Source organism: Conger conger, chromosome 2, assembly GCF_963514075.1.
Source record: "Conger conger chromosome 2, fConCon1.1, whole genome shotgun sequence".
In the NCBI taxonomy this organism is placed as follows: domain Eukaryota; kingdom Metazoa; phylum Chordata; class Actinopteri; order Anguilliformes; family Congridae; genus Conger; species Conger conger.
Window position 1 is genome coordinate 20068633 of NC_083761.1, and position 23476 is coordinate 20092108.

The window sequence follows — 23476 nt, forward strand, 5'->3', positions numbered from 1 at the left end:
AGGAGAGCTTTTGTCTGCTCTTTCCAAATACTGATGAGAAGAACTGGATCCTGCAGCTTGGCTAAATCGCCTCATAATTTTACCCTACTTGCTGTTGGCTGAAATAAGAAAAAGAAGAAAATCTCTTTCAATTAAATTCTCTCTCTCTCTCTCTCTCTCTCTCTCTCTCTCTCTCTGGCACTTGGAGAGATCACGTTATTAATAACTGTCTAGATTTGTGAAGCTCCAGTATGGTGCTCCAAATTTTGTTTTTTAACCAGCAGGATTGTGTGTGATGTGGCATCTCTCCTCTATCTCTGTACTCTTTATGTTCTGCAGATTTGTCTCCTGCCTCTCTGTGCCTCTGACTCCTTCCTCATTGTGCCTCTATAGTTCTGACTTTTTCCTCTCTCTGTCTCTCTATAGTTCTGAATGCCCCCTATCTGTGCCTCTGTATAGTTCCCTCTCACCCTGTGTCTCTCTGTACTTCTGAATCCCCCCTATCCGTGCCTCTCTATAGTTCTGAATCCTCTCTCTGTGTCTCTCTATAGTTCTGAATGCCCCCTATCCGTGCCTCTGTATAGTTCTGAATCCCACCTATCCATGCCTATCTGTAGTTCTGAATCCCCTCTCTCTCTTTCTCTCTCTCTGTAGTTCTGAATCCTCTCTCTGTGTCTCTCTGTACTTCTGAATCCCCCCTATCCGTGCCTTTCTTTAGTTTTGAATCCTGCCTATCCATACCTCTCTCTAGTTCTTAATCATCCCTCACTGTGCCTCTCTGTTGTTCTGACTCCTCCCTCACTCTGCCTCTCTGTAGTTCTGAATCCCGCCATATCTGTAGTTCTCTGTAGTTTTAACTGTCCTCCTTCTCTCTGCTGGTCCCCAGTTCTCCTGGAGCTCAGAGAGATGTTCCGCCAGGGCCATGCTATTCCTGCCGAGGGAGAGCCGGAGAACCCGGAGCCCGAACCGACCAGCTTCGTGGATCAGACCCCCACTCCCACCAGCATGGATGTAAGTTTGTACCCCGTGCTGACCTCAGGGCTGCCCTAGTGCTCGAGGTGTTAGTGAAAGTCCCAGGGTAAAGTGGGACCTCTCCCAAAATATAAAATGGAAAAACAGGGGCTTTCCTGTGGCTCTCTAACTCATTTAGGAAATGTAAATGTACAATAAATGGAAATGTCAAGCATTGTTATAATTTGTCCAAAATGGAAATGGTTTTTCTGCCAGCTTGGCCCAGTTCCGCGTCTTCGTTTACCATGATATATATCGCTTACCGCAGCAGTTTATTTTTTGAAAGCTTGCATTGTTCACAATTGCTGTACATACGAATCCATCAACTCAAATGATTCTGGCAGAGGTGTAAGAAGTTCCAGCAAACAGTGACACTGCTACATTTTGTCTTCCCCTTCATTAAGTGAGCACTGTCGGAAATGGCTTCCTTGGAAAAGATTAATTGAGCCAAAGATTCAGCTCGCTGTCAGCCCAGGTCCCATAGTTCTCCTCTCTCATTGTACACTAACTCCCTGGCTTCTGATTGGCCTGTGGCCACTAGATAGCAATCCTGCAAATGTATGTTCTGTTCACTTGGGCTCTGCTCCTTTTGAACTCAAGCACAGCTGTCACTGGGCTGGCTCAAAAGCACTTCCCTGTTTCTCCACGTTTTCTGGTGCCTTTGAAAAGCTCCAAAGTGCTCTTACTCCCTTCCCTCGACCAGCAGACTCATTATTACCGCATTCGCCGCTGCTTTAACCGCGAGGACAGTCGCGGTGCGCGTTGGTTGCGGGGCGGGGAGCAGCTGAAACAGCTATGGTTCTTGCGGGAGCACCAGGGCCACCATCCAACTCGCTTTAGCGGCCTGCGAAAGTCATCAGAGGCTAGGGACAGGGTGGACCGAGTGTATTTCGGTTTGAATGAGGTGAGTTATGATTTGTGTTCAGCAGCAAAGAGCTGCTCTTTCCTGGTGTCCTCAAAGGCAACATGCAATTGCCGTTGTGTGGGCCCTCTTACACTGTGGTAACCCCTCATGGTTCTCTGAGGAGACAGAGAGAAAAAACAGATTGCACTGATGAGGGAGTGAATCTCCATGTTCCATACACACCGTTCTGCAACCTAGGCCTTCTGGCCACCCGTCCCCAGAGTTGGTGCTGGCCGTGTTTCCTGCCGGTGGCACATTGGTGGAATGAGCTTCCCATGGCAGGCAAGACAGCAGAGTCAGTGGCCATCTTCCAAAGCAAACTGAAGACCTACCTCTTTAGCCTGCATCTAGACTTTCCTGACCCCAGCCATTTTCCTCAGTAGTTTCCTCCAGCAGTTTCTCTGCTGAATGCAGGTTGTATTTGGGGTGCTCTGGATAAATTCATGTAATGTGATGGATTCGGTAATAGATGAATTTTCTCGACCAATCGAAAGCTCTCCCCAACAGAACTATGCTATTGGTTGGTATCACATAGTCACTGCTGACAAAAAAAGTATTAATCCATTTTAATCCATTCAACTGACGAAGGCCAGCCCAGTGGTTCCTGGCAAAACTTGGGGTGTGGCTGTAAGTGGAATGATGGTGAATGTAGACTTGTGGAATGGTCTCCAGGGCTTTATGCTAACAGTTTTTCCAAGGAGCACATGTGCTCCTAAGAAAAAAATTAGGAGCACATTAATGCATCCCAATTGGTAGGATGTACTCCTAAATTATTTTTCCAGGTAGTACACATCAATTTCCAGGAGCACATGCTCATAAAATGGAAGCCCTACAAGCTGCAAAACTGTGGGTCAGGAGAAAGGGTGTGGAAAGGTGGGGACGTGTGGGGAAAAAGGTACTGTGTAAATTCACATTCCACGGACATTCGCACCCATTAAATTAAGCGCCGCATTGGTTACACACATTGCCGTTATATTTCAACGTGTGATTGCCATTATTTCAAAATAGTGATTTCATATGCATATGTGTAAAGCTTCATTTTAAGAATTTGGTTGCAAAAAAATATATATGTTCGCACATTAAGTTAGTTGCCAGTGAGGAGCATTTAGGAGACTGCTTCCTAGTTCCTGATATCTCATAACCTGTAAGTTATATTCTGATGCTGCGTAAGAAATGGAAATTATACCGTATAGTGTGTGGGCGTCAACCCCACTGACCCGTGCCCGTATCTCCATCGGACAAGCCTGTCCATGACTGAGAACCAGTGCATTCTGCAGTGAAGTCCAAACCAATGCTAAAACCCCCCTACAGCCAGCCGGATCTGTGCAGCCTAATCTACGTTTTCTCATTGTGAGAGACTGCAATAGTGACACACAGGACCAACAGAGTCCCCTCTGCTGGAGAGCAAAATGTATTGTAGTTGATGTTATCATTATTTATATATTATTATGTATATATTATTTATGTGATATGAAGATAGTTTTATATAATCTTTATAGCCTCTGGAAAGTGAAAACCGGCTTCCTCCAGGTGTACTGTGTTTTGATAGATTATGTTGAATTAATGTGCTGTACTGTTTGTACACTGAATGTAATGACGTCTGTCCGTCTATCTGTTTGTTTGCCATGAAATTTGCTGTGGACATTTATGTTCACAAAAGGAAGAAACCTATTGAATTTGGTGACCCCATGACCTTTCCTCTAGCGCCACCAATAGGCCAGAATCTCTGTTTGTGATTGACATATCTCAGCCGGAGTACCGTGAAATTTGCTGTGCATGTTCATGTTACCAAGGGAAATAACCTATTGATTTTGGTGACCCCATGACTTTTCCTCTAGTGCCATCATCAGGCCAAACATATCTCAAAAAATAATCTCTGGATTGCCAAGACATTTGCTGTGCACATTCATGTCAGGGGAGATTGTTGTGCCTTGGCAGAGGACTGCACTCTACTGAGTGCATTCTTTCTAGTTCATTCTCTTTCTTGTTTTCTTCTTAGTTTTATTTCACAAAGGGCTTTGATTGGCATGTTAGATGATTGCTCTGTAAATAAAATAACTATTATCATCTACATTATTATTATTATCATGCACATGCACAGATCTATGCCTTTACCCTCTCCAACCCCAGAGCCACATGGGTATTCCGCCTTGCCGCAGAGCTGTGGCCGTTAGCCAGCTGAGCAAAAGCGCTGGCCTTCGTCAGTATAAGTTACGCTGTCCTCGCCCAGTTCTCAATCTGAACTGAATTAGCCAGGGTCACGTGATCTGACACATTTTTATGGCCCCAATTAGACACTGAGGGAAGTGATGAGAAGAGCAAAGACAGCTTAGTTGTCGTTTGGTCTAAACCACACAAGGCCTTGTTGATCGGCCACATTGTTCTTTGGCCTGTATTGTTTTTAATAGCTTTAGATAACTCATCTTTTTCCAAGCATTGCATGTCTGCATAATATCTGGCAGTGCGTTCCGTTTGAGTTATTCAAGTTTAAGTTGGCCCAATTAGCTTTGTGATTTATAGTTCCAAGTTCGCTGAATGAAAGATTTGTCTTTGGATGTTTTTATAAAAGGGTTTATTTTATGGGACTTAAATGAGACCAGGCCTGTTCGTCTCTGCTTATCGCTCTCTGGTTGCACATGCATGCTGTAGAATGTCAATCAAACACTGTCCAATCAGAGAAGGGTGTGTCTGTCATATGATGTGACGTTGTCCTGAGGATTTAATACACTTCATTGTGCTTTCTACATCGGATCAGTGAAGTGGTAAGTGGTCATGTAGTGTAACTGTCGTGTGGTTACTCCAAGGGTATGATGACTGGTCGATATATGAAGGGCACTGCAATGCAATGACCTGTGCTGGCATCTGTCTGTCTGTCTGTCTGTCTGTCTGTCCGTCTGTCCGTCTGTCCGTCTGTCCGTTTGTCTGTCCGTCTGTCTGTCTGTCTGTCCGTCTGTACACAGGACCTCTCACCGGGCAGCATTGAGGAGGCAGAGGAGGCAGAACCTGATGAGGAGTTTAAGGATGCCATCGAGGTGAGAGTGTAGATACAGAAGCAGACTGACTGCCCCCTCCGAACCTCTTCTCCCACTCCGCTGCAGCACCATATATTGGCCTGTCAGTTTAAAATCAAGGTAGCACACGTGAACACTTGTGTAACCTGAAATTTCTCAAGGTTTCGCACAGCCTTTATCACAGATAAATGCACATATCCTGCCCTCACTCAGAGACTCATGCACACACATACATACAGGCACACACACACATATGTACAGGAGCACACATATGGTAAGTCACTCACACAGATAAAAAGGAACGAATGTGCTGACACGTGGACACACACACACACACACACACACAGGCACATACTTGCTCTCAGACAGACACATGCACACGTGTGTATTTCTTGTACAGCTGTAGAACCTTGTGTCCTGCCAGCTGTCTGAGATATTCCCTTAGTGCTCATTCACATGCTTACAAACACTCCTGCTGGCAGTTCATACACATAACAGACTGAATTCTTCACACACACACACATGCAGGCATACATGCACACACACATACATACACATACATACACCACACACATGCATGAACACACACATAGTTTTATGTGGCGGAGATAAATTCTGCCTCTTTTCCAGCAGTCAGCAGGCTCAGACATGCTCAGAAACACACGCGTACAATTGCATAAGCTGATGTCTGATTTAACGTCTTTGTTTCTCTTACCTTCTTGCCCTCCAAGGAACCCCCCCTTGTCCTGGTGGTAAGTACTGTACTTCCCCCTCCCAGAAAGATGGGTAAAGTACAGTTAAGGAAATAAACTTTGACTGTTCTTTCCCAAGATTGCAGTTGACATGAGCAGCACCTCTGAATACACAATAATTATGTTCCCATCTCTGCACATGGTTGTGTCAAAGGAGCGAAGTAATGAGATCGACAAGTTTTTTTCTGGATGGATTGATGGATTGATGGAGAGATGGAGAAAGAAGAGACAGGAAGAGGAAAGGCACTTTCAAAGCAGAGTCTCTCAGTCCTGGGCTCACTGAAACTTACTTGCCTTTGCCTCCTCTGCGTTGAATGAAAAGCGCACTCCTTTCTAACATACTGGAGATTTAATGCCGAATTCTGTTCATCACTACTACACAGACCTGGGTTCAATTAGTATTTGTTTTTTTGGTTCAAATACTTTTCTGTGCTCTGTTGATCTTGCCTGGTGCATTTCAGCCTGCAAGGAGGAGCAGATGGATGGAGCTTACGGTTTTGGAATAATTTTGTGTGTTCCAATACACCAGGCAAGCTTGGTCGAATGCAGAACCATATTGGAATCCTAAACAAAATTATTTCAACCCAGGTCTGCTACTGCATTTACTAAATAGCAGTAATAACACTTTTCCCCCCCCCCTTTGCTTGGGTGTAAATATTTCAACATAACCTTTCAACGTAACCTATTTATCAGTGTCTTGAATTGACAGAAAACTATGCGTGCAAAAAAAAGTGTGTAAAATTCTTGAACTGTGCCGTATGTATTTATGAAACTGCTTATTTTATTTTACCCTGCTTTCCAAGGATGCCCCACTGGCTTTAGTGGTAAGTCTCTGTAGGGTTAAAGGGTGTGGTGGGAAGAGGGTTCACAAAGGCTGTTATGCCTTTTGTTGGTGCAGTTTAAGTTCATACCTGAACACTTATTTGACACTTGGAATGTTTGTAGCACGTTGTGAGGCTTCTGAGAACTGCGGAGGTTAAGTAACTAAGCAGTGGATTTGCTCTGAAGCAATAGTGATCTTCTAGTTCCACGCACTCACTGGTTCCACATATAGACGAGGTAGAGGGTGCGGCCGTATCTAGGGGTGGAGCTGGGTTGCCGTGCATGACACGTCCCTGAAGTCTCAGAAATGGCACGGAATTTGCCGCGCACATGGCAGTCCAACGCTCCTGCCCCTGTACGGCCTTTCACCGGGGGCTTCCAGCGGATTATTTATGACCGCAGAAGGTGATAGGGTCCGGTAATGGCTTTCCCAGACTCCTCTGGGGCGCGGGAGACCCTGCCGCTAAGCGAGGGGTGGCCGCGGTGAGTTATCGGCCGGCTTATTTACGCAGGTGAGACCTGCTGACTGGCTGCCAGATCTGCCCTGGAGACACGTAGCCCCGCCTCCAAACGTGGAGACCAAGGTGCCTTGTCCGCACTCCATAGCGTCAGCCTTAGTGCACGTTTCTTACTTCCTGCCTTCGTCCCACCCCCTTCTCCCATTGGTAGGGGCACACCGGCGTTTGTTATTGTCGCTCCTTTGCAGACCACAAAGGTGAATTGGTACCTATAATACGTTGTGCACTTCAAGACACTTGCGGTGGGGGTATGTCCTGAAGGCACTGTTGAGCGGGCCATTATTGTCATACTTTTCACCTCACTTTGTCTCACTTGCTGTGATAGGTGTGACGCCCTTTGAGAAAGTGCTTTGAATCTACCTCCGCTTTCTCAAAGTTGGTGATAAATCGGTACACCGTCGGTCTGGATTTTTCCTGTGGTCTCTTCCCCCCCCCCCCCCCTCCCTCTCCCCCACGTCTTCACCTTCCTGGGGATCAGCAGGCCTGGGTAACGGAGCGCTTTTTTGTAGCCCCACTGCACCGCACGTGACGTGCTTCCCCTCTTTCCCCCGGCAGGAGGACGAGGACGTGCCCACGGGGGCACCCGAGTTCGACACGCTCTCCGACAACGGCCTCCTGAGCCGCAACGAGCCCATCCGCAGCAAGGTGTCCAAACTGACGGAGAAACTCCGCAAGCGCTACCCCACCAACAACACCGGTACGCTCGCTGAGCTGAGCTGCACCAACACTACAGTACATGCCAAACTCTCCATTCTCTCCTTAGCTTTGGGCCTTCTCTGAGCATTAATATCACCTGAAAGTCTTCTAGAAGACAGAAAAAAATGTAACTCTTTCTCAATAACAATGGGGGCAGGTAGTGGGTCAGTGTCTCTACACTGATTTATTGGTTTCGCTTTTCACAGAATGTGAAGTTTCTTTTCCATGGACAAAGTGTGCACACAATTTACTGCTTTTGCTACTGAGATTTACTATTGAAGTAATGAGGGCAAAACCACACAAATATTTCATCTCAAAATATTTGGAATCCCATCTACTGCCTCCGAATGCACACAAAACCGTAGTCTCTTTGTGTTGCAAATTGAGGAGTAGTGTGGCAGTTGAACAGAGAAATTGGCCTCCAATTGGCTCGGCCTGGAAACACAAGGGGATAATCAGTCTTCCAGCCATCTCAGGAAGTCTTTAGTCATTTGTGCCAATTTGTACTGGTTTTCCACCTTCCCTTCACCTGGGAGTGTGAAGTCCGTCTGGCCGATCAGTAGCGCTAATTGTTAAGTTAATTACCTTGGAAATAAGTCAATTATTCTGTCACAAGTCACATGTACTGTATATTTAGCCATGTCCAAGATCATTTTCTGTCATGGTATGTATAAAGTTTTCTGAATCTGAATCTGAAAACCAGGGCCTTCTCTATGAGAAGGCTCATAGATGTGCCTTCTCCAAACCTCACAGGCCTTCAGCTCTGACTTTATATAATTATCAAACTGGGCTTTCTTGGAAACAAGCTGTAATTATTGGGAAGTGGCTTCCTGCACCCCCTCAGCCTCTTTCTCTCAACACCCGTGGACTGTAGCTATCAGGCCAGAGGGCTTTACTGGTTCTTTGGTTCCCCTGTCTTGCCTTTGCCTTTGTAAAGATGCAGCTAAGGTTGGGGCGGGGGATGTGTGTGAGCGTTCGGCCGGGGAATTCCACCGGGATTCACATAGTTCCATTCTAGTGTTACCGAACGGATGCCGATCTGTGGAAAACCACATGGAACGGCTTCAACAAGCCTAATCTAATATTCCCAACCATGAACGACTGAATCAAACCAAAAAAATAGATTTCCTTCTTTCTCTCTTCTCTTTTCTTTTCGCTGGCTGTCTGTTCCCATTACTCTCTCACACCGCTCCTGGACCGCGGCCAGACACCCCAGGAGTTTTTTTTTTTTTTTGGAAGTCCGATCGTTTCGCCTCTTCCTCCTTGTGCTGGTCCAGAACCGGAGGGTGGGTGGTTACCCTGCTGAAATAGAGACAGTTCTAGGAGGGTAGAGCAGATTTATTCTCCCTCAAGACATTAAATTTCAGCGCCCCTTTCATCCCGCTGAACCGGGTCAAGGTTGACTGGACAGTCGACCGCATTCCTTTCACGGTCGGACGGCGGTGGGTCCGCCGGGACATGAGATCTGAGCGACCCGGTTGACAGCGCGTCAGGAATGACGTGTGTGGAAGGACCCGAATGTACCGTGACAAAGAGCCGGTGTCTTGAGTCCCAAAACTGTGACGTCCTTCAACCCCGGTCCCCTTGCGGAACCGTTTACGTTGTCCACTGATAACGTGGCCAATGAAGAGACGCCTTAGGAGAAAAACAGACGAGCGTGAAGTTTAATTTCAGCGCAATGCTGTGAACTCTGTGGTTATTCCTTGCTTTGTGGCAGCAGTGGTCAGTAGAAGAGCAAGCCACCAGGTGGTTTGAATCCTGGCATCTCTACTTCAGACAGAGAATATCTTTGTTAGGAGCACTGTCACACAGAGTTGAATGGCAAGAGAAGGAGTCAAGATGGAGAAAATATTTAAGCTGCCATTAGGAATTGCACTGAAGGGCAGTGGCCAGCAGAGGTCAGTGTTGTACAGTGAGGTACAGTACTGATTATGGACAAAGAGTCCTGAGAACAATGTTGCTCTGCCCATACCTGCTGTTCTGATCTCACTGTGAAGATACTGAACCATATCCAAAGTGTGTATCACATAGCCACTGAATGCTCCAGATCCCATTTTGAGACAGTTTTGGCTGAGGTCTGCTGAGATGCTGGGAAGTTGGTGGGAGGCCTGTACACGGTGGACGAAAAAAGTGATTCACGTCGTATTTCTCCTAGTCTGAGGTCCAGGCTTGAAGCGAACTTCCAGTTGGCTTCTAGAGGTCTCTGTTGACTCCACCGCCAATATCTGAGATTGATTTGACAGTGAACGCTTGCTTGCCTCTTCCGATAAACCCGTCACTAAACACAAGATGTGAACTGGCCTCACGAGATGTGAACTGGAAAACATTTGCACCAAAGATAAAATGCTACCTGTGAGCAGAGGGCAAGCAAATTACACATTTTGACCCAGTCATGTGTATGAAACTGCCTCTTCAGTTCAGTTGTGGCCCCTGTTGCTCAGCTTTGTGTTTATGAGAAGTGAGAAGCAATGTGGGCTCTTTTAATATGAGCATATGAAACCTCAGCCTCATGCTTGGCCATGGGTGAGAATCATTTTCCAGAGTGAACTAGGCCACACTCTTAACTTAGATAAGTAAATCATCAGGATCTCCACATGGCAAGCTGCTTGATTAGGGTACATTAATTGTCCCTTTTAGCATACTTGTCCAAGCAGTATGCTCAACCCGGACCTGGTAAGATACACATTTTTCTTTGTTGTTTTGCTGCGTACTTAAAATTAAGCAGGCGGTTAGGCAGTTAACTCGCTTCGTTTCTCTGGTCTGAGTTGCTGATTTTAAGGTGAAAACAGAAACCAGCAGACCCTGTGACTCTCCAGGACCCGCGTGGAGGACCATTGCACTTCAAGTAAGCGTTGCGAGCAATGTCACGTAACGTGTCCAAACACTCCAGGAGAGAGAGCGAGGCCTGGGGTAATCGCACAGATGGCACTCTTGGGAAAGTTCCAGAAAGCTGAGAGGCTGAGTGCGCAGCTCCTCGTTGACCTTTCGGAGAGTGGTCAGTCCGGCTGAGCCGTGGCCATTTTTTACGGCCTGGGAACGCGGAGTGGAAATGGCGCGTGATGGCGTTGCAGAGAGGGGGACCCCAGGCCCGTCGCGACCCCACAAAGCCGGCGCTGTACTAAGCCACGATCCATTTCACTCAGGTGGAGTAAATCTGCTGCCGAACACAGAGCATTAAATCACGGTGTGCTATGGGTTTATGGATGCGCTGTGCTGCAACGGCCCAACAGACAGATTTACCTCGTTTCAAAAACGTCTAACGCACTCACGGCTCAGCTAGCAGCCTCTTCTCTTTTCTTTCTTTTTAGTTTTTTACCTTATTTCTGTACTTTATTTCTTCCTGTTCCCACTTTTTGTACTTTCCTTTCTTCCTGCCTTCTTTCTTTACTACTGCACTATCTTTCTTCTCTTTCCTGCCTTTCTGTTTGTTCTTCTCTTCATCTCTCTCCTTTGTTACGACTTAGATACCCCTGTTGGAATTCCAAAAATGGAATGAAAATGTTTTTGCATGCGCAGTTGCTGGGCTCAATCACACTGAGGTACAGTTTAACCAGGCTCCCGGTGTGAGTACTCGCTGTGCTCGCTGGGCTGTGGAGCTGTGTCTGGAACAGGCGGGATGAGTAACACAGTTATTGCTCTGCGTGATGCATCTCTTTCTCCTGCCTGTCATAGTGCCGGCTACAAGGCTGCTTCCTGTCCTTCTCCCCCAAAACAGCCAAAAGGTATCTGGGAGGAGAGCTTGGGACCCTGCATATTTCAGTCCTGAACTAAGTGACTTTAACCATGGAATGAATGTTGGTGCCAGACAGGGTGGATTGAGTATCTCAGATCTCCTGAGAGTTTTCAGCGAATGGTGCAAAAAAAAAAACATCCAGTGAGCAGCAGTTCTGCGGGCAGAAACGCATTGTCATTGAGAGAAGGGCCAGACTGGTCGAAGCTGACAGGAAGGTGACAGCCATGCGAATAACAGAAGAGAACACAACACATCAAACCTATAAGTGGATAGGCTACAACAGAAGAATACATTTAATTCAAGTCTAATAGATAGCTAATAAAGTGCTCCCTGAGTGTGTATACCTACTTCCTGGTGTATAGTTTATTTACAGGTGCTTCCAGACAAGGGCTGATATATTATAAGTAACGTATACAGAGACACCCTGCATAGTCACATAAACACACAGCTCAGTGGGAGACACCTATAGCAGATGATTAACATGGAGGAATGAGCAGATAAAACATGTTTTTTGGCGCCTCATTGGTCAGGTTCCTTGGAAGCAGGAGGAGTGGACCAGTCCGCTAATCTCTGGCTCTGACATTTGACAGGGTGACGATGATGTCACACCCTGAGCTCTGAATCACCGAATAATCCCAAAGCCCTGGAAGCTTGAACGCTGTTTGTTCCTCATGATCACATGGTCGTGGCAGTCAGGATCGTTCCAGGAACTCCTTCCCCCGCCTCCTCGCTTCACCTAACACTTCCTGATGGTCACTTTCTGACCGCTGAACACCCCCTGAACTACCGCCCCCCCTCCCCCCCCCGCTCCACACCTCCCCAGACCGTTGCACAACCACAACCAAAGGGTCACGGTCCTCTCTCCCAGGCAGTGTTTGCAGTAATCCGACACACCCCTACGGTTTTTACTGCAGGATGTTGTGAGTAATTCCAAAAGACTTGAACCGGTTCACAAATTCAACAGGCGTTTCAAACACATATTCCGTTGAGGGGACGTGATTCCAAACACATTTTTTGGAGTTGACACTGATTTGCCAAACTGTTGTTTTACTGCTAATTTGTGTAGTCGGTTTTTTGAAAGCCTTTGTTTGTTCTAAGGATTGCGGGGTTTGGCGGGGCTACACTATTGGAAATTGTTTTGGGTTTGCATAATTAAGCTAACAAATTGAATTACTTTTATGTGGCTACTTGATAAATGTTTGGTGATGGACATGCAACCGTTTTGCTGTTGTGTTTGCTGAAAGCTTTTAGGTGAATGACTGCTGATGTTTTTAAATCCAAACACACTCTGGCTTTCTGCTTCTGTTGTTTTTAGGTAACTGCTCCAACTGCAATGCTGTTTTCTCTGTGCTGAAGAAGAGGGTGAGCAGAGAAACCTTTTTACAATCCTGCCATTACTCTCTATTATAGCTGAATAATCCTGGTTGGTGGTAAATCCTGACTTTAATGAAAAATCCAGGTTAAGTGCAATGTATTGGTAAAATGTCTTGGGAAACAAGTAAACTATTGTAATTTGAACATGTTTCCGTGTAAATTGCATGCATCATGTGTGTTGTTTCTGTTTTGTGAATTTTACCATTTTAATTTACTTAATGTGAGAAAGGAGAGGTTAATGGCGTTCTATGGTGAATGGGATAGCCCATTAATTTGATTCCTCAAACTGTGAATGAACATTTTGTTCACGCCACAGCCTAGAGCAGGGATCATCAAATCTGGCTTTCTAATCCAAATCCGGCCCTGGTTTTCTTTTCTCCCAGGGAATTAACTGAATAATTAGTGCTACTGGCTGGCTAGACACCAAGTTCTTCACAAGTGACTCAGGTGTAGGGAGGGTGGAAAACCTGCAGTTATCAGCCCTCGAGGGCCGTGATTTGATGATCCGTGGCCTAGAGTGTGGAATAAAGACCATGGCAGTGCTAGCTCTGGGTGAGGGCTTCTTTACTGGTACATTATTGTCTTTATTCTTCTGCCATAGCCTGTTTCATATCTCTGCAGCTGGTGGACTGCGCATTCAAAACAAGTGCCATGTTACATTACCTTTCATTACGTTGCGGGCATTTATATGCTGTTATCCAGATCACCTTACACAGCTTTTTCGCATTTTTCATAATATCCATGCACATAGCGGGATATTACAGCATACAATGCTGCCTGTACGTATTTGGGCAGTGGTACAATTTCTGTTCTTTTGGCTCTGTGCTCCAGCACATTGAAAAAGGGATATGAGGTTAATGTGCTGACTGTCCCCTTTAATTTAATCGTGTTTACAGCCATATTGGTTTATCCATGTACAAATTACATCCCTTTATATGTAGTCCCTCCATTTTAGGGGACCAAAAGTAATTGGACAGGTGGCTTCTCGGCTGTTTCTGATTAGTAGGGTGTAAAAGTTTTCAATATCTAGTCTTGATTCTAGGCTTTTGATTGCCTTTGGTGTCTGTTATTCGCCTTTGTCAACATGAGGGCCAATGTTGTACCAATGACAGGAAAGGAAGCTGTTATGAGGCTGAAAAAAAGAAAAATAGTCAGAAACATGCGCCAAACAATATGCTTACCAAAATAAATTGTTTGGAACATCAACATGTACAGCCTTATTTGGGTGATCAGTGTAGGAATTACATCCCTTTTTATACATAGCCCCTCCAGTTTAGGGGACTAAAAGTAGTTTGACAGTTGGCTTGTCAGCTGTTTCTGATTAGTCTGGTGTATTCAGTCTCTTCCATAGAGCATGTATAAGAAAGCTTTCAGGATCTATTCTTGGCTATTGATTGCCTTTGGCATTTGTCAACAGGAGGGCCAAAGTTGTGCCAATGACTGTCAAGAAAGCCATTGTGAGGTAGAAAACTAACATTCAGAGACATGCGCCAAACAATAGGCTTACCAAAATAAATTGTTTGGAATATCAGTGAGACGAAAGAGAGCACTGGTGTATTGGAATTGGAGATTATGGAAAGCTTGCAAGGAAAAGAAAAACTCAGTCTTAAGCTTCCACTGGGCGTGGTCACAATGCTTGTTTTCCTTTCTGTTACAGAGAAACTGCAGTAACTGTGGCAATAGCTTCTGTTCACGCTGCTGCTCTTACAAAGTGCTCAAGTCCTGTATGGGAGCCACAGGTGAGCTCTCCTTCTTAACTCCAAACTGACAGACCCTCTACCTGTCCATATCTAATAGGGAATTATTGGAAAGTGTATAAAACCCAGCTTAATCATGTAGAAAAATGTAAGCGTAATACGAATGACCATCATGGGGTATTTATTTATTTTCTTTAATTATACCTGATGCAGTAGTAAACAGCCAAATGTCAAGGCTTTGTGAAATGTGAAACACAAACAAACGGTGCAAAAAGTTGTAGAAAGCTGGTTTTCATTTTAGTTTCAGTGATTAAACCCTAATGTTTATATTATATGTTTAATTACTGCTGGAGGGAGTTGCACCCAGCATGAATGTATATGCTCGGCAATAATCCAGTTTCCATTTCCTTTTTCTTTTTTTTCCCGACATGTGTCCACAGCTCCTGAGGCCCAGAGAGAGACCGTATTTGTCTGCGGTGCGTGCAACCTGTCCCTCTGCAAGTAGGATTTAAGGAGGAAGCTTTGTCTTTCCCCTCATTCCGAAATCTCCACCAACCCTCGACCCCCCCTCATCTCTCCCCCTCTGTACTGTGCACCCTGTGCCTCAGGAGGAAGGCTTCTACGTGGACTTTTTTTGTTTTGTTTTGTTTTTCCGAAGTACCACATCTGCCCTTCTCCGTCACTGTACATAATTCCCAAAGCAAGGAGGATTGAGAGCTCTCTCCCTCTCGCTCACTCTCTCTCTCTTTTGCTCTCGCTCTCTCGCACTCGCTCACTCTCTCTTGGTCTTTCTCTCACTCTCTCTTGCACTCACTCACTCTCTCTTGGTCTCTCTCACTCGCTCTCTTGCACTCGCTCACTCTCTCTTGGTCTCTCACTCTCTCTCTTGCACTCGCTCACTCTCTCTTGCACTCGCTCACTCTCTCTTGGTCTCTCTCATTCTCACTTGGTCTCTCTCACTCTCTCTCTTGCACTCGCTCACTCTCTCTTGGTCTTTCTCTCTCTCTTGCTCTCACTCACTCTTGCTCTCACTCTCTCTTGCTCTCTCACTCACTCACTCTTGGTCTCACTCTCTCTCACTATATTGCACTCTCTCTCGCGCTCTGCTTCATCATCCCCATGTCTCAGACTTGAGGAAGAACTTGACCATTCTTCTCCCAGGTGGCTGCAGCCACTGACCGGATTCAGATGACCGCTGTCCGACCTCTTACACAGTGACGTGAAGCCCCATTGGCCGGTTCTGGGAGGCAGAAAGCCCCATTGGCCAGCTCTCTGGCAGTTATCAGGCTTTCAAGAAAATGTGCAACACAAGCTCAAATTGTTCTACTTGTTTAATGGCAGGAAGCCAAAATGAGGGGAATTCTTATGAAAAGTCTTTTGTGGGGAATTGGGGATTAGAATAATGTATTCTGTGGTCAATGGGATTCAATGAAGGGACATGACCGTAATATCAGTGATATCCTTGTATTCACAGTTTTGTACCATTTTGAAACAATGCTTCATATCATTACTTTATAACCAGAATTTATCTTAATGTTGTCATTCATGTGTGGCTCTCAAAGAAATCCCAGCATCCTTTGTACGAGCCGGGCACGAGAAATTGTGGTTCCGCGGCCACGGCTGCGGAATGTGGAATGTAAATAAGATATTTGGCGCGATGCGGCAATCATGTCAGACCATCAAAAAATGGAAAATTACTCAATCCACCGCATCGCCCGCCAGCCAACCAGTACTCATCAAGGACTCGCATTCGAAGCCCAAACACTGTAAATGTAACCTCTCCGCTCTCACAGGCTGAGGCAGCAAGCTCTTGCCAGGGCTCTGGATCAGACAGGTTTTGAATGTACAGGATACATAAGACCTCCGGCTGGCTGACCTCAGGTCAGTTTGAGTCTAATGGGGTTTGAGTGTACATGTCATGGGAGATCTGTGGCTGGCTGACCTCGGGTCAGTTTGAGTCTAATGGCGTTCGAGTGTACGTGTCACGGGAGGTCTGTGGCTGGCTGACCTCAGGTCAGTGCAGGCACGGTGAGTCACATTTCGCACGGCGCACATTTGTTCTGCTCTTAAGGAACCGCGCTCTCTTTGCCTCACGGTTGGGTTGCATTCAGAGGAGAGGCCCTAGAGCAATGAAATGGCTGTCCGCAGCTGTTTGTTCATTCTTCCCTTCTTCTCAAAGTCCTGTCCCTTTGGTCACTGAACTGCTGGGTCAGACAAATCTTTCCTGGTTGTTTGGTTTGGCACCTTTTGATCACTGGTTTGATCATGTCCAGTGTTGCTGAATGGTGCTGGAGTTCAGCCCAGGTTTCCATGTCCTTTGGGTGCTGGGTCAAAAATACATATAATATATTAAATTTATATTAATAATTTGTTATTTAGCTGAGGCTTTTATGCAAAGGGACTAACAGTTCGTTAGACTAAGCGGGGGACAATCCCCCCTGGCGCAATGCAGGGTTAAGGGCCTCACTCAAGGGCCCAGCAGCTGTGCAGATCTTATCGTGGCTACACCAGGCCTTGACCCACCAACCTTCCGGGTCCCAGTCATGTACCTTAGCCTCTAGGCTACAGGCTTTTATTATATAAATATTATATAAATAATAAGATTTCTTCTCTTACCTACACAACATACTCCATGCAGTTCATGAAGCGCTGCTGGTTCATGTGGCCTGTCTGATTGTATTCTACCCAAAGAACTGCTGCAGGATCAGCTCCCCAAACTGTACATGCAGTTTCAGCCATTAACCTGAAACATTCCTGAAACTGATCCCAAGTCAGTGCCTGGTGAGAATTCTGTGTGGAGGAGAAGTGAGTCACCAGGTGGCACAGCTCCGAGCAGAGGACTGTGTTTCTGTTTGGCAACTATATTGATATTCCTGCAGCCCCCCCCCCCCACACACACACACACAAACACACACACACACACACACACACACACTTCACTGAGATCCCCCAGGCACACGTCCAAAACAAAAGATCTCATCGTGCAAAAAGGACGTAGAGTTGCTCAACGGTCCTCACATAACAAAGACTAGTCTTGACTTTGATGTAAATTCCTGTTGTAGTTCACTAATCAAAATGCAGCATGGTGTCGTTTCCAGCAATTGAGATTGATCATGGCTGAGAACATGCCTCTTACATATAAATTAAATAAATATAGATTTTTTATTTTCTTTTAAAGTCGCTTTATTTCGTCTTGAATTGGTCAAGCCCTGAAGGACAGGATTATTGACTTGTGTATCATGATGGGATTTTGCCTAAGGAAAAAAACAGTATTCTCTGGGTTACCCTCACTGTATTTCCGTCTAAATCATGTCAGTCATTCTATGAAGCAGCAACAGACTGAGTAGCATACGGCATCCTTACTGTATAAGTGTTTTCAAACAATACAGTGTGTTTTCTTTTAAATTATTTATAAAAAGAAATAAGTCAAAGCAGCATATTGGACTTTCTTTTACTGAAGTTATTGTATTTTGTTTCTTTAATCTACACCTGTATATTTGATTATTTATGTATATTTTGACATGGAAGATCATCCGTTTCATGTACTGCAAATAAATGCTTACAGCAGTATGATGGATATTTAAATATTTGAATTGTGGTTGTTTATACAGATTATATGTAATTTTATGTCTCTTATTCTTGGGACGGCAAATAATTAATTTAGTGGTGGTGAGGGCAGCATTATCATTGGCTATTTTCTGATACAGACCTTAGACCCATCCCCTTCAGACTTTCTCTTGGTTCCCCCTTCAACCTCACCCTTAGCACTCCAAACCTTTAGTTATGGCATTTTTATGGTTTTTGGTTATGTTCTTTTGTGGAGCTGCACTCATGATTTTGTGATATTGCATAGGTACCTGCTGGTGTCGGATTGTTAGCCAAGTATCCTGTAGTATTCAGGTGAATACACTTACAGTATATTTGTTCTACATTAAAAGTCGCTTCAGATATGAGCATCTACAAAAATGTCCTGGTTTGAAAGTGGGGGCGCCAGAGAGCCAGATTTGTGATTTGTGTTGCCTACAAACCACTATTCGGGATTTTTTAATTGGCTCAGCCACAGATTATACCATTAAATCATTCCAATTTGTTCCCACACGTGATGGTAAGTTGGTGTAGCCATATATGCTCCCCAGGGCCATCAGTAGAGGGTGAGGGTTAGTGCTTCCTGGTCACCTTGGTCTTCATGGTGTGCACCACTTAGGAATAACCTGTGCCCTCACCTGAGCGCAGTAAACATCGACAAGAAACTCAGCCTTAGTTTCCAATATCTTGAATGTGAAAATATTTTTTGCGGTGGGACATGACGGCAAACTGAAAAATCGGGTGTCATGATTTCCTGCCGGGTTTTGCTAGACTGTGATGGGCAGTTGTGTGTGTGTGTGTGTGTGTGTGTGTGTGTGTGTGTGTGTGTGTGTGTGTGTCCATGCACATATGTGCGTGTGTGTGTGTGTGTTTCTGTAAATACTGGGCTTGTGATTCTTGGAATGGAGGCCTAGCCATCTCCCACTACCAACACATCCCATTACAGTCTCGTCACGGATAAGACCTTCATGTTGTTATCGATGATTGTGCCAAGTTGCAGAAGCAAGAACCACGGATCTCAAGTCTCTAAGTGTATGGTTGACTTGATTTGATTCATGTGAAATATTTTTTTTCGCTGTAGTTCCCCTGAATGGAGTGCAGGATCTGCTTGAAGTCTGCTGGAATTGACCATCAATAAAAAAAGCTTAAATCCTATGTGGCTGCTGAATTGTATGGCTCTAAAAGTGCATTGGTTGTCCAAGTAATTTCATGAGAATGTTTCACCATGAAATTGAATATTTCAGTGATTGTTAAGTGATTAAACCCAATTTTACCTGTATGTTAATTTCTCTTTCTGTAGAACAGAACTGTGTGCACTAGAAGTCCAGCAGTACAACATTGCAGAAAAGCAGGATTGATTCAGCCTTTTTGGCTGTAGGTTTCACTGACAAAGACACATAAAAAAATCAGTGTTTCTCTTTTGTTTTGAATGTGGAGGTTTAGTGTGATAATAGGAAACTGGGCTTGTAACCAAGGTTATCGGTTCACATCCCATTGTACCTCCACCTTCAGTGTACCCTTGAGCTAGGTACTTGTATGTGAAGAATGTATGTTGGTCTGGATAATGTAATGGGAATGGATATGAGGTCTTTGGGTGGGATGGTGGAGAGATAGATATTCAGGTGTGGGAGAATTAGCGGTAAAGGTAAAAGGAGAGGGACTGCTGGTCATGTTTTCACCTCAAAATTGGCTGTTGATTCAGACCCCAATAAACCAGGTGAGGTGGAATGGCTTTTGTTCAGTCAAGTGCTTGATGGCACCAAAACTCATATGCATACCCTGTTTAATCTGTCCAACGAAGAGTGCACTGGGTTGTATTGTCTGCCTATATCCCTGCTTCGATCTCCATTAAAAATGTAAACCCAAGTCCTGCTTACTCTGCCAGCCCAGTCCCAATGCTGGCACGGGCAGGCAGAACGAGTCCGGAAATCAGTGGACGCGACCGCAGGGAGGAGCGCACATTCTCCTGCTCCTCCCAGGAGCAAAAGGAGGCTTGGCAGGCCTTGTTTGTGTACGCCATATTGCTTGTTTGTTTTGCTCAGCCAGTGACTCCGGGCAGCATATCATGTGCACACCGCAGGGCAGACGATTAGGAAATCGAGCACCGTTCACGTGTAGCCAGCTCTCCACCTAGAGAGAGCCTTGGGTCTTAAATTGAGTGCACTGCTCGTTTCAATTTCCCATCTACTGTAGGGCTAGCAGTGCTGTACTGACAGTGTGTTGGCCTGGCCCTCTGTATAGAGCGCAGAACGTTATTCGTGGACATACAGCCAGGCCAAATGTCAGAGCCCAAGCCCAAACACCACCCGCCCCCCCTCCCCAATCCCTAGCCTGGCCCCCTTCTGTGCAGACCCTTTGGTCTACGCGGCCTGTGCAGACTTTATTAGTTTCTCTTGGTTTCTTCAACTGAAATCTCTCTTTGCTCTATTTTGAAATGTTCTATTTTTCCAAATACCCTTCTATTCCCCTGCCAAACATCTGCTGCTGTTCTACAGTTTGGATCATTAAAAACTGTAAAAATGTAAACACTTAAAAAGTAAATGAAAGGCAGCAGTTTAATATATGGGTAACTTTCGTAAAGTTAGAGCCAGTGCTTTTTTGGGTTTGAGGAGAAATGGCAACTTGGTTTTATGAATTTACCCATCTCTAAATGAGGTATTCCAGTGAAAAATGCTGTCTAATAATCAATTAAGCACCTGCGTTTCGGCTATAGACTGAATAATAGCCAATCATAGCTGCCCAAATATTAAGTGAGCATTTCTTTATAGTATTGCTTTCATGACCAGCATTGCATGAATGTAGATTTATAGTGTTACGTGTATCACTGGCTTTTTAACCACCCAATAAATGTCACATAGAACAAGTAATTATTTACCTCATATTCATATTTCATATTCCCTCATGAATGCAGATGAGTGTTTTAAGAACATTGTTTTATTATTTTGTAATGTAATGATACGTTTTTATACATACAGTATTGCCCAATGTTTGTGACAGTACATCTACAGTGGGCAGCTACAAACAGTCGCATTCTATCACGCCCACCCGGCTGGCATCGAACAGTCCTTACATCTTAATTGCTTTCGTAAGGGGCTTGCTTCATGCGTCCTGTACATGCGCACACCTATTCTGTGGATTGGTGGAAGAAGAAGGTGAGGGGGACAGGGTGCTTTCAATAGCCATCGACTTATTGGAGAGAAAAAGAGAACAGGGAGGAGGAAGGAAAGGTTGGAGACAGAGGGTGGAGCCCCGAGCCCTAATGACCCCGATTCCTAGCGGCCGATAGGCCCCCGAATTCTCCCCCAAGGTGGCATTGTGCTGCGCTCCGCTCCCCATGTGGGAATGCAGTCTGAGAAAGGGAAGGAGAGGGCCAGGGCTAGCCTGCAGTTCCCACCCAAACAATGACCCACAACGCCTTTATTTGTCAAGACTTCCTTTGGCAGTGAATGAAGCGCTTTAGAGAGCCTCAATAGGTCTGGTCGGCCCATTGATTAACCTGACCGCTCGACTGAAGAGGGGGTGGAGGGTGGGGGGCAGGGGGGAGTTTGGGAGCGGGTGGGTGGCTCGTTTCGGAGATGGGAGTATAAAGGTCACCGTCAATTAGTGGTCTCACGGTGAGCCGTGGGGGCTGGCGCCTCCCTCAGACTCCTGCCCGCTCGTCACGGCGGTGGGAGGTCGGGGGTCAGGGGACAGCGACCTCGCAGCTGAGGCGGGAGGGCTTTAACTGACAAGGCCAGTCCTCGTAGCTTTGTCTGGCGGCCCTGACGACTGGTGGGGGGCGACGCTAGGCCGTGTCAACACTGACGGGCAGCGGAGGAGGACTGAGCTGCTGGACAAGCCAACAGACTTCTGGGAAGCTTTCCATCCCCTGAAATGTCTTTCTGGCCTGGTCTGTTCTTGCACTAGAAAACACTTCTGTTCTGCACATACTGGCCCTGATTTACTAAGACCTTTACAGTAGCATGTGCAAAACCAAGAACATTCCATGACCAATCATTAGTCATGTCTTTGGTTCTGTGTGGACTTGCTAAAGGTCTCAGTTAATCAGGCCCACAGTGTATATTTTCTGAAAGAGACCAAATCCATGCCTCGCCATTGGTTAATTTCAGCATTTGGGTCGGGATTTTGGTGGGATCTTCAGTGCTGTCATCGAATGCCTATTGATTCCCAATTGACACGCCTATTGATTCCCAATTGACACTACATTCAAGAACCTGGTCCAAACCTTCAAATGACATTCCTGTCCTGTTTATTTTTGTATCCTCATTCCTTTACAGTATCGACAGTCTGTATATGTCTACCAGTCTATCAATTTATCTGTTCATCCCACCTAAAAGTGGTTCATAATAGATATGATGTCAAACTAGGGGTGGTAGGTGGTAGTATGTATTTTTGGAGTGGCTTCACAAATGTGCATTCGAATGTTTTACTGGAGCTGAAAAATAAAAGTAAAGCAGTCTTCCAAATTAATGCTATTAAGTCAATTTTATGCTTTCAGCAAACTGCAGTATCAGTTTTGTGTCTTGCGAGGCCTGTGTTCATCTCTATGGTGCTACCCTTCAATCGCCCCTGCACCTCCCTCCCTGCCCCCCAGCTGTCTCAAACCAAGCCCTCTTCATCACTAACTGGGGGCTCCTTCAGGGACTCATTAGTACCTCAATACTGTGTGCAGACAGGGTAAAGGGAACTGCTTTCTCAATACGAGGCAGCACTTCTCCGCTTCAGCACTGTGTGTGAGCGTGCACGCTTGTGTGTGTGTGTGTGTGTGTGTCCATGTTTGTTGTGTGTGCGTTTGGGTGATTCCGCATTAGCCAAGCAGATGGGGCTTCCTCTTTTCCGAATGCTCAAGCAGGCTTTAAACTTGCTTTTCCCACATTTCTCTGGCTTCTTTGTCTTCCTCACCATCTTGCGGTTGTTGTTATTATTGTTGTTATCCCAGCTCCCTTTAGGAATGATTAATCCCCAGGCTTAATCCCAGTGCCATTAGGAATAAATCCCAAAGTGTTTTACCCCAGGGTGTCTACAGGCGGAGGGGATGTCTACAGGCACCCTTTGTTTGCATGAGGGTGTGTCTTCATAGACTACTGTACCTAAGCTCGCCAGTTTTTCTGAAAAAACAATTGTGAAAAAATAGTTTAATTCATCATATCTAATGAGTGGTTGATAACACAACAATAACTGCTTTTGCATTTATCCGTCAGAAAATGTGGGCAATAGTCATGTTTGAATCACTCAGTGGCCACGTGATTAGGTATTGTTTTTCGCACCATTCCCTGTATACTCTAGAAACTGTTGTGTGTGAAAATCGAAAGATTTCACCTCTGGCATCAACAATCATTCCATGGGCAAAGTCACTGACATTTCATCCCATGTCTGATGTTTGGTCTGAACAAC

At 45.5% G+C, this 23476-nt stretch overlaps 1 protein-coding gene across 6 annotated transcripts in view; it reads left to right on the forward strand.

Moving 5' to 3' along the window:
- zfyve27 (zinc finger, FYVE domain containing 27) overlaps window positions 1-18082 on the forward strand; it is a 28414-nt gene extending 10332 nt beyond the window's left edge. Inside the window, exons 7-15 of one of the 6 annotated variants that reach the window (XM_061230965.1) lie at window positions 866-990; window positions 4855-4926; window positions 5637-5657; window positions 6461-6481; window positions 6992-7063; window positions 7553-7694; window positions 12742-12788; window positions 14458-14539; window positions 14938-18082. In XM_061230965.1, the coding sequence (XP_061086949.1) occupies window positions 866-990; window positions 4855-4926; window positions 5637-5657; window positions 6461-6481; window positions 6992-7063; window positions 7553-7694; window positions 12742-12788; window positions 14458-14539; window positions 14938-15002 (647 nt within the window). In that variant the 3' untranslated portion in view covers window positions 15003-18082. Of the gene's footprint in view, window positions 1-865; window positions 991-4854; window positions 4927-5636; window positions 5658-5811; window positions 5894-6460; window positions 6482-6991; window positions 7064-7550; window positions 7695-12741; window positions 12789-14457; window positions 14540-14937 lie in introns of all 6 variants that reach the window. The other 5 variants (XM_061230966.1, XM_061230968.1, XM_061230969.1 and 2 more) reach the window with 5 other exon arrangements.
- Window positions 18083-23476: the final 5394 nt, after the last annotated feature.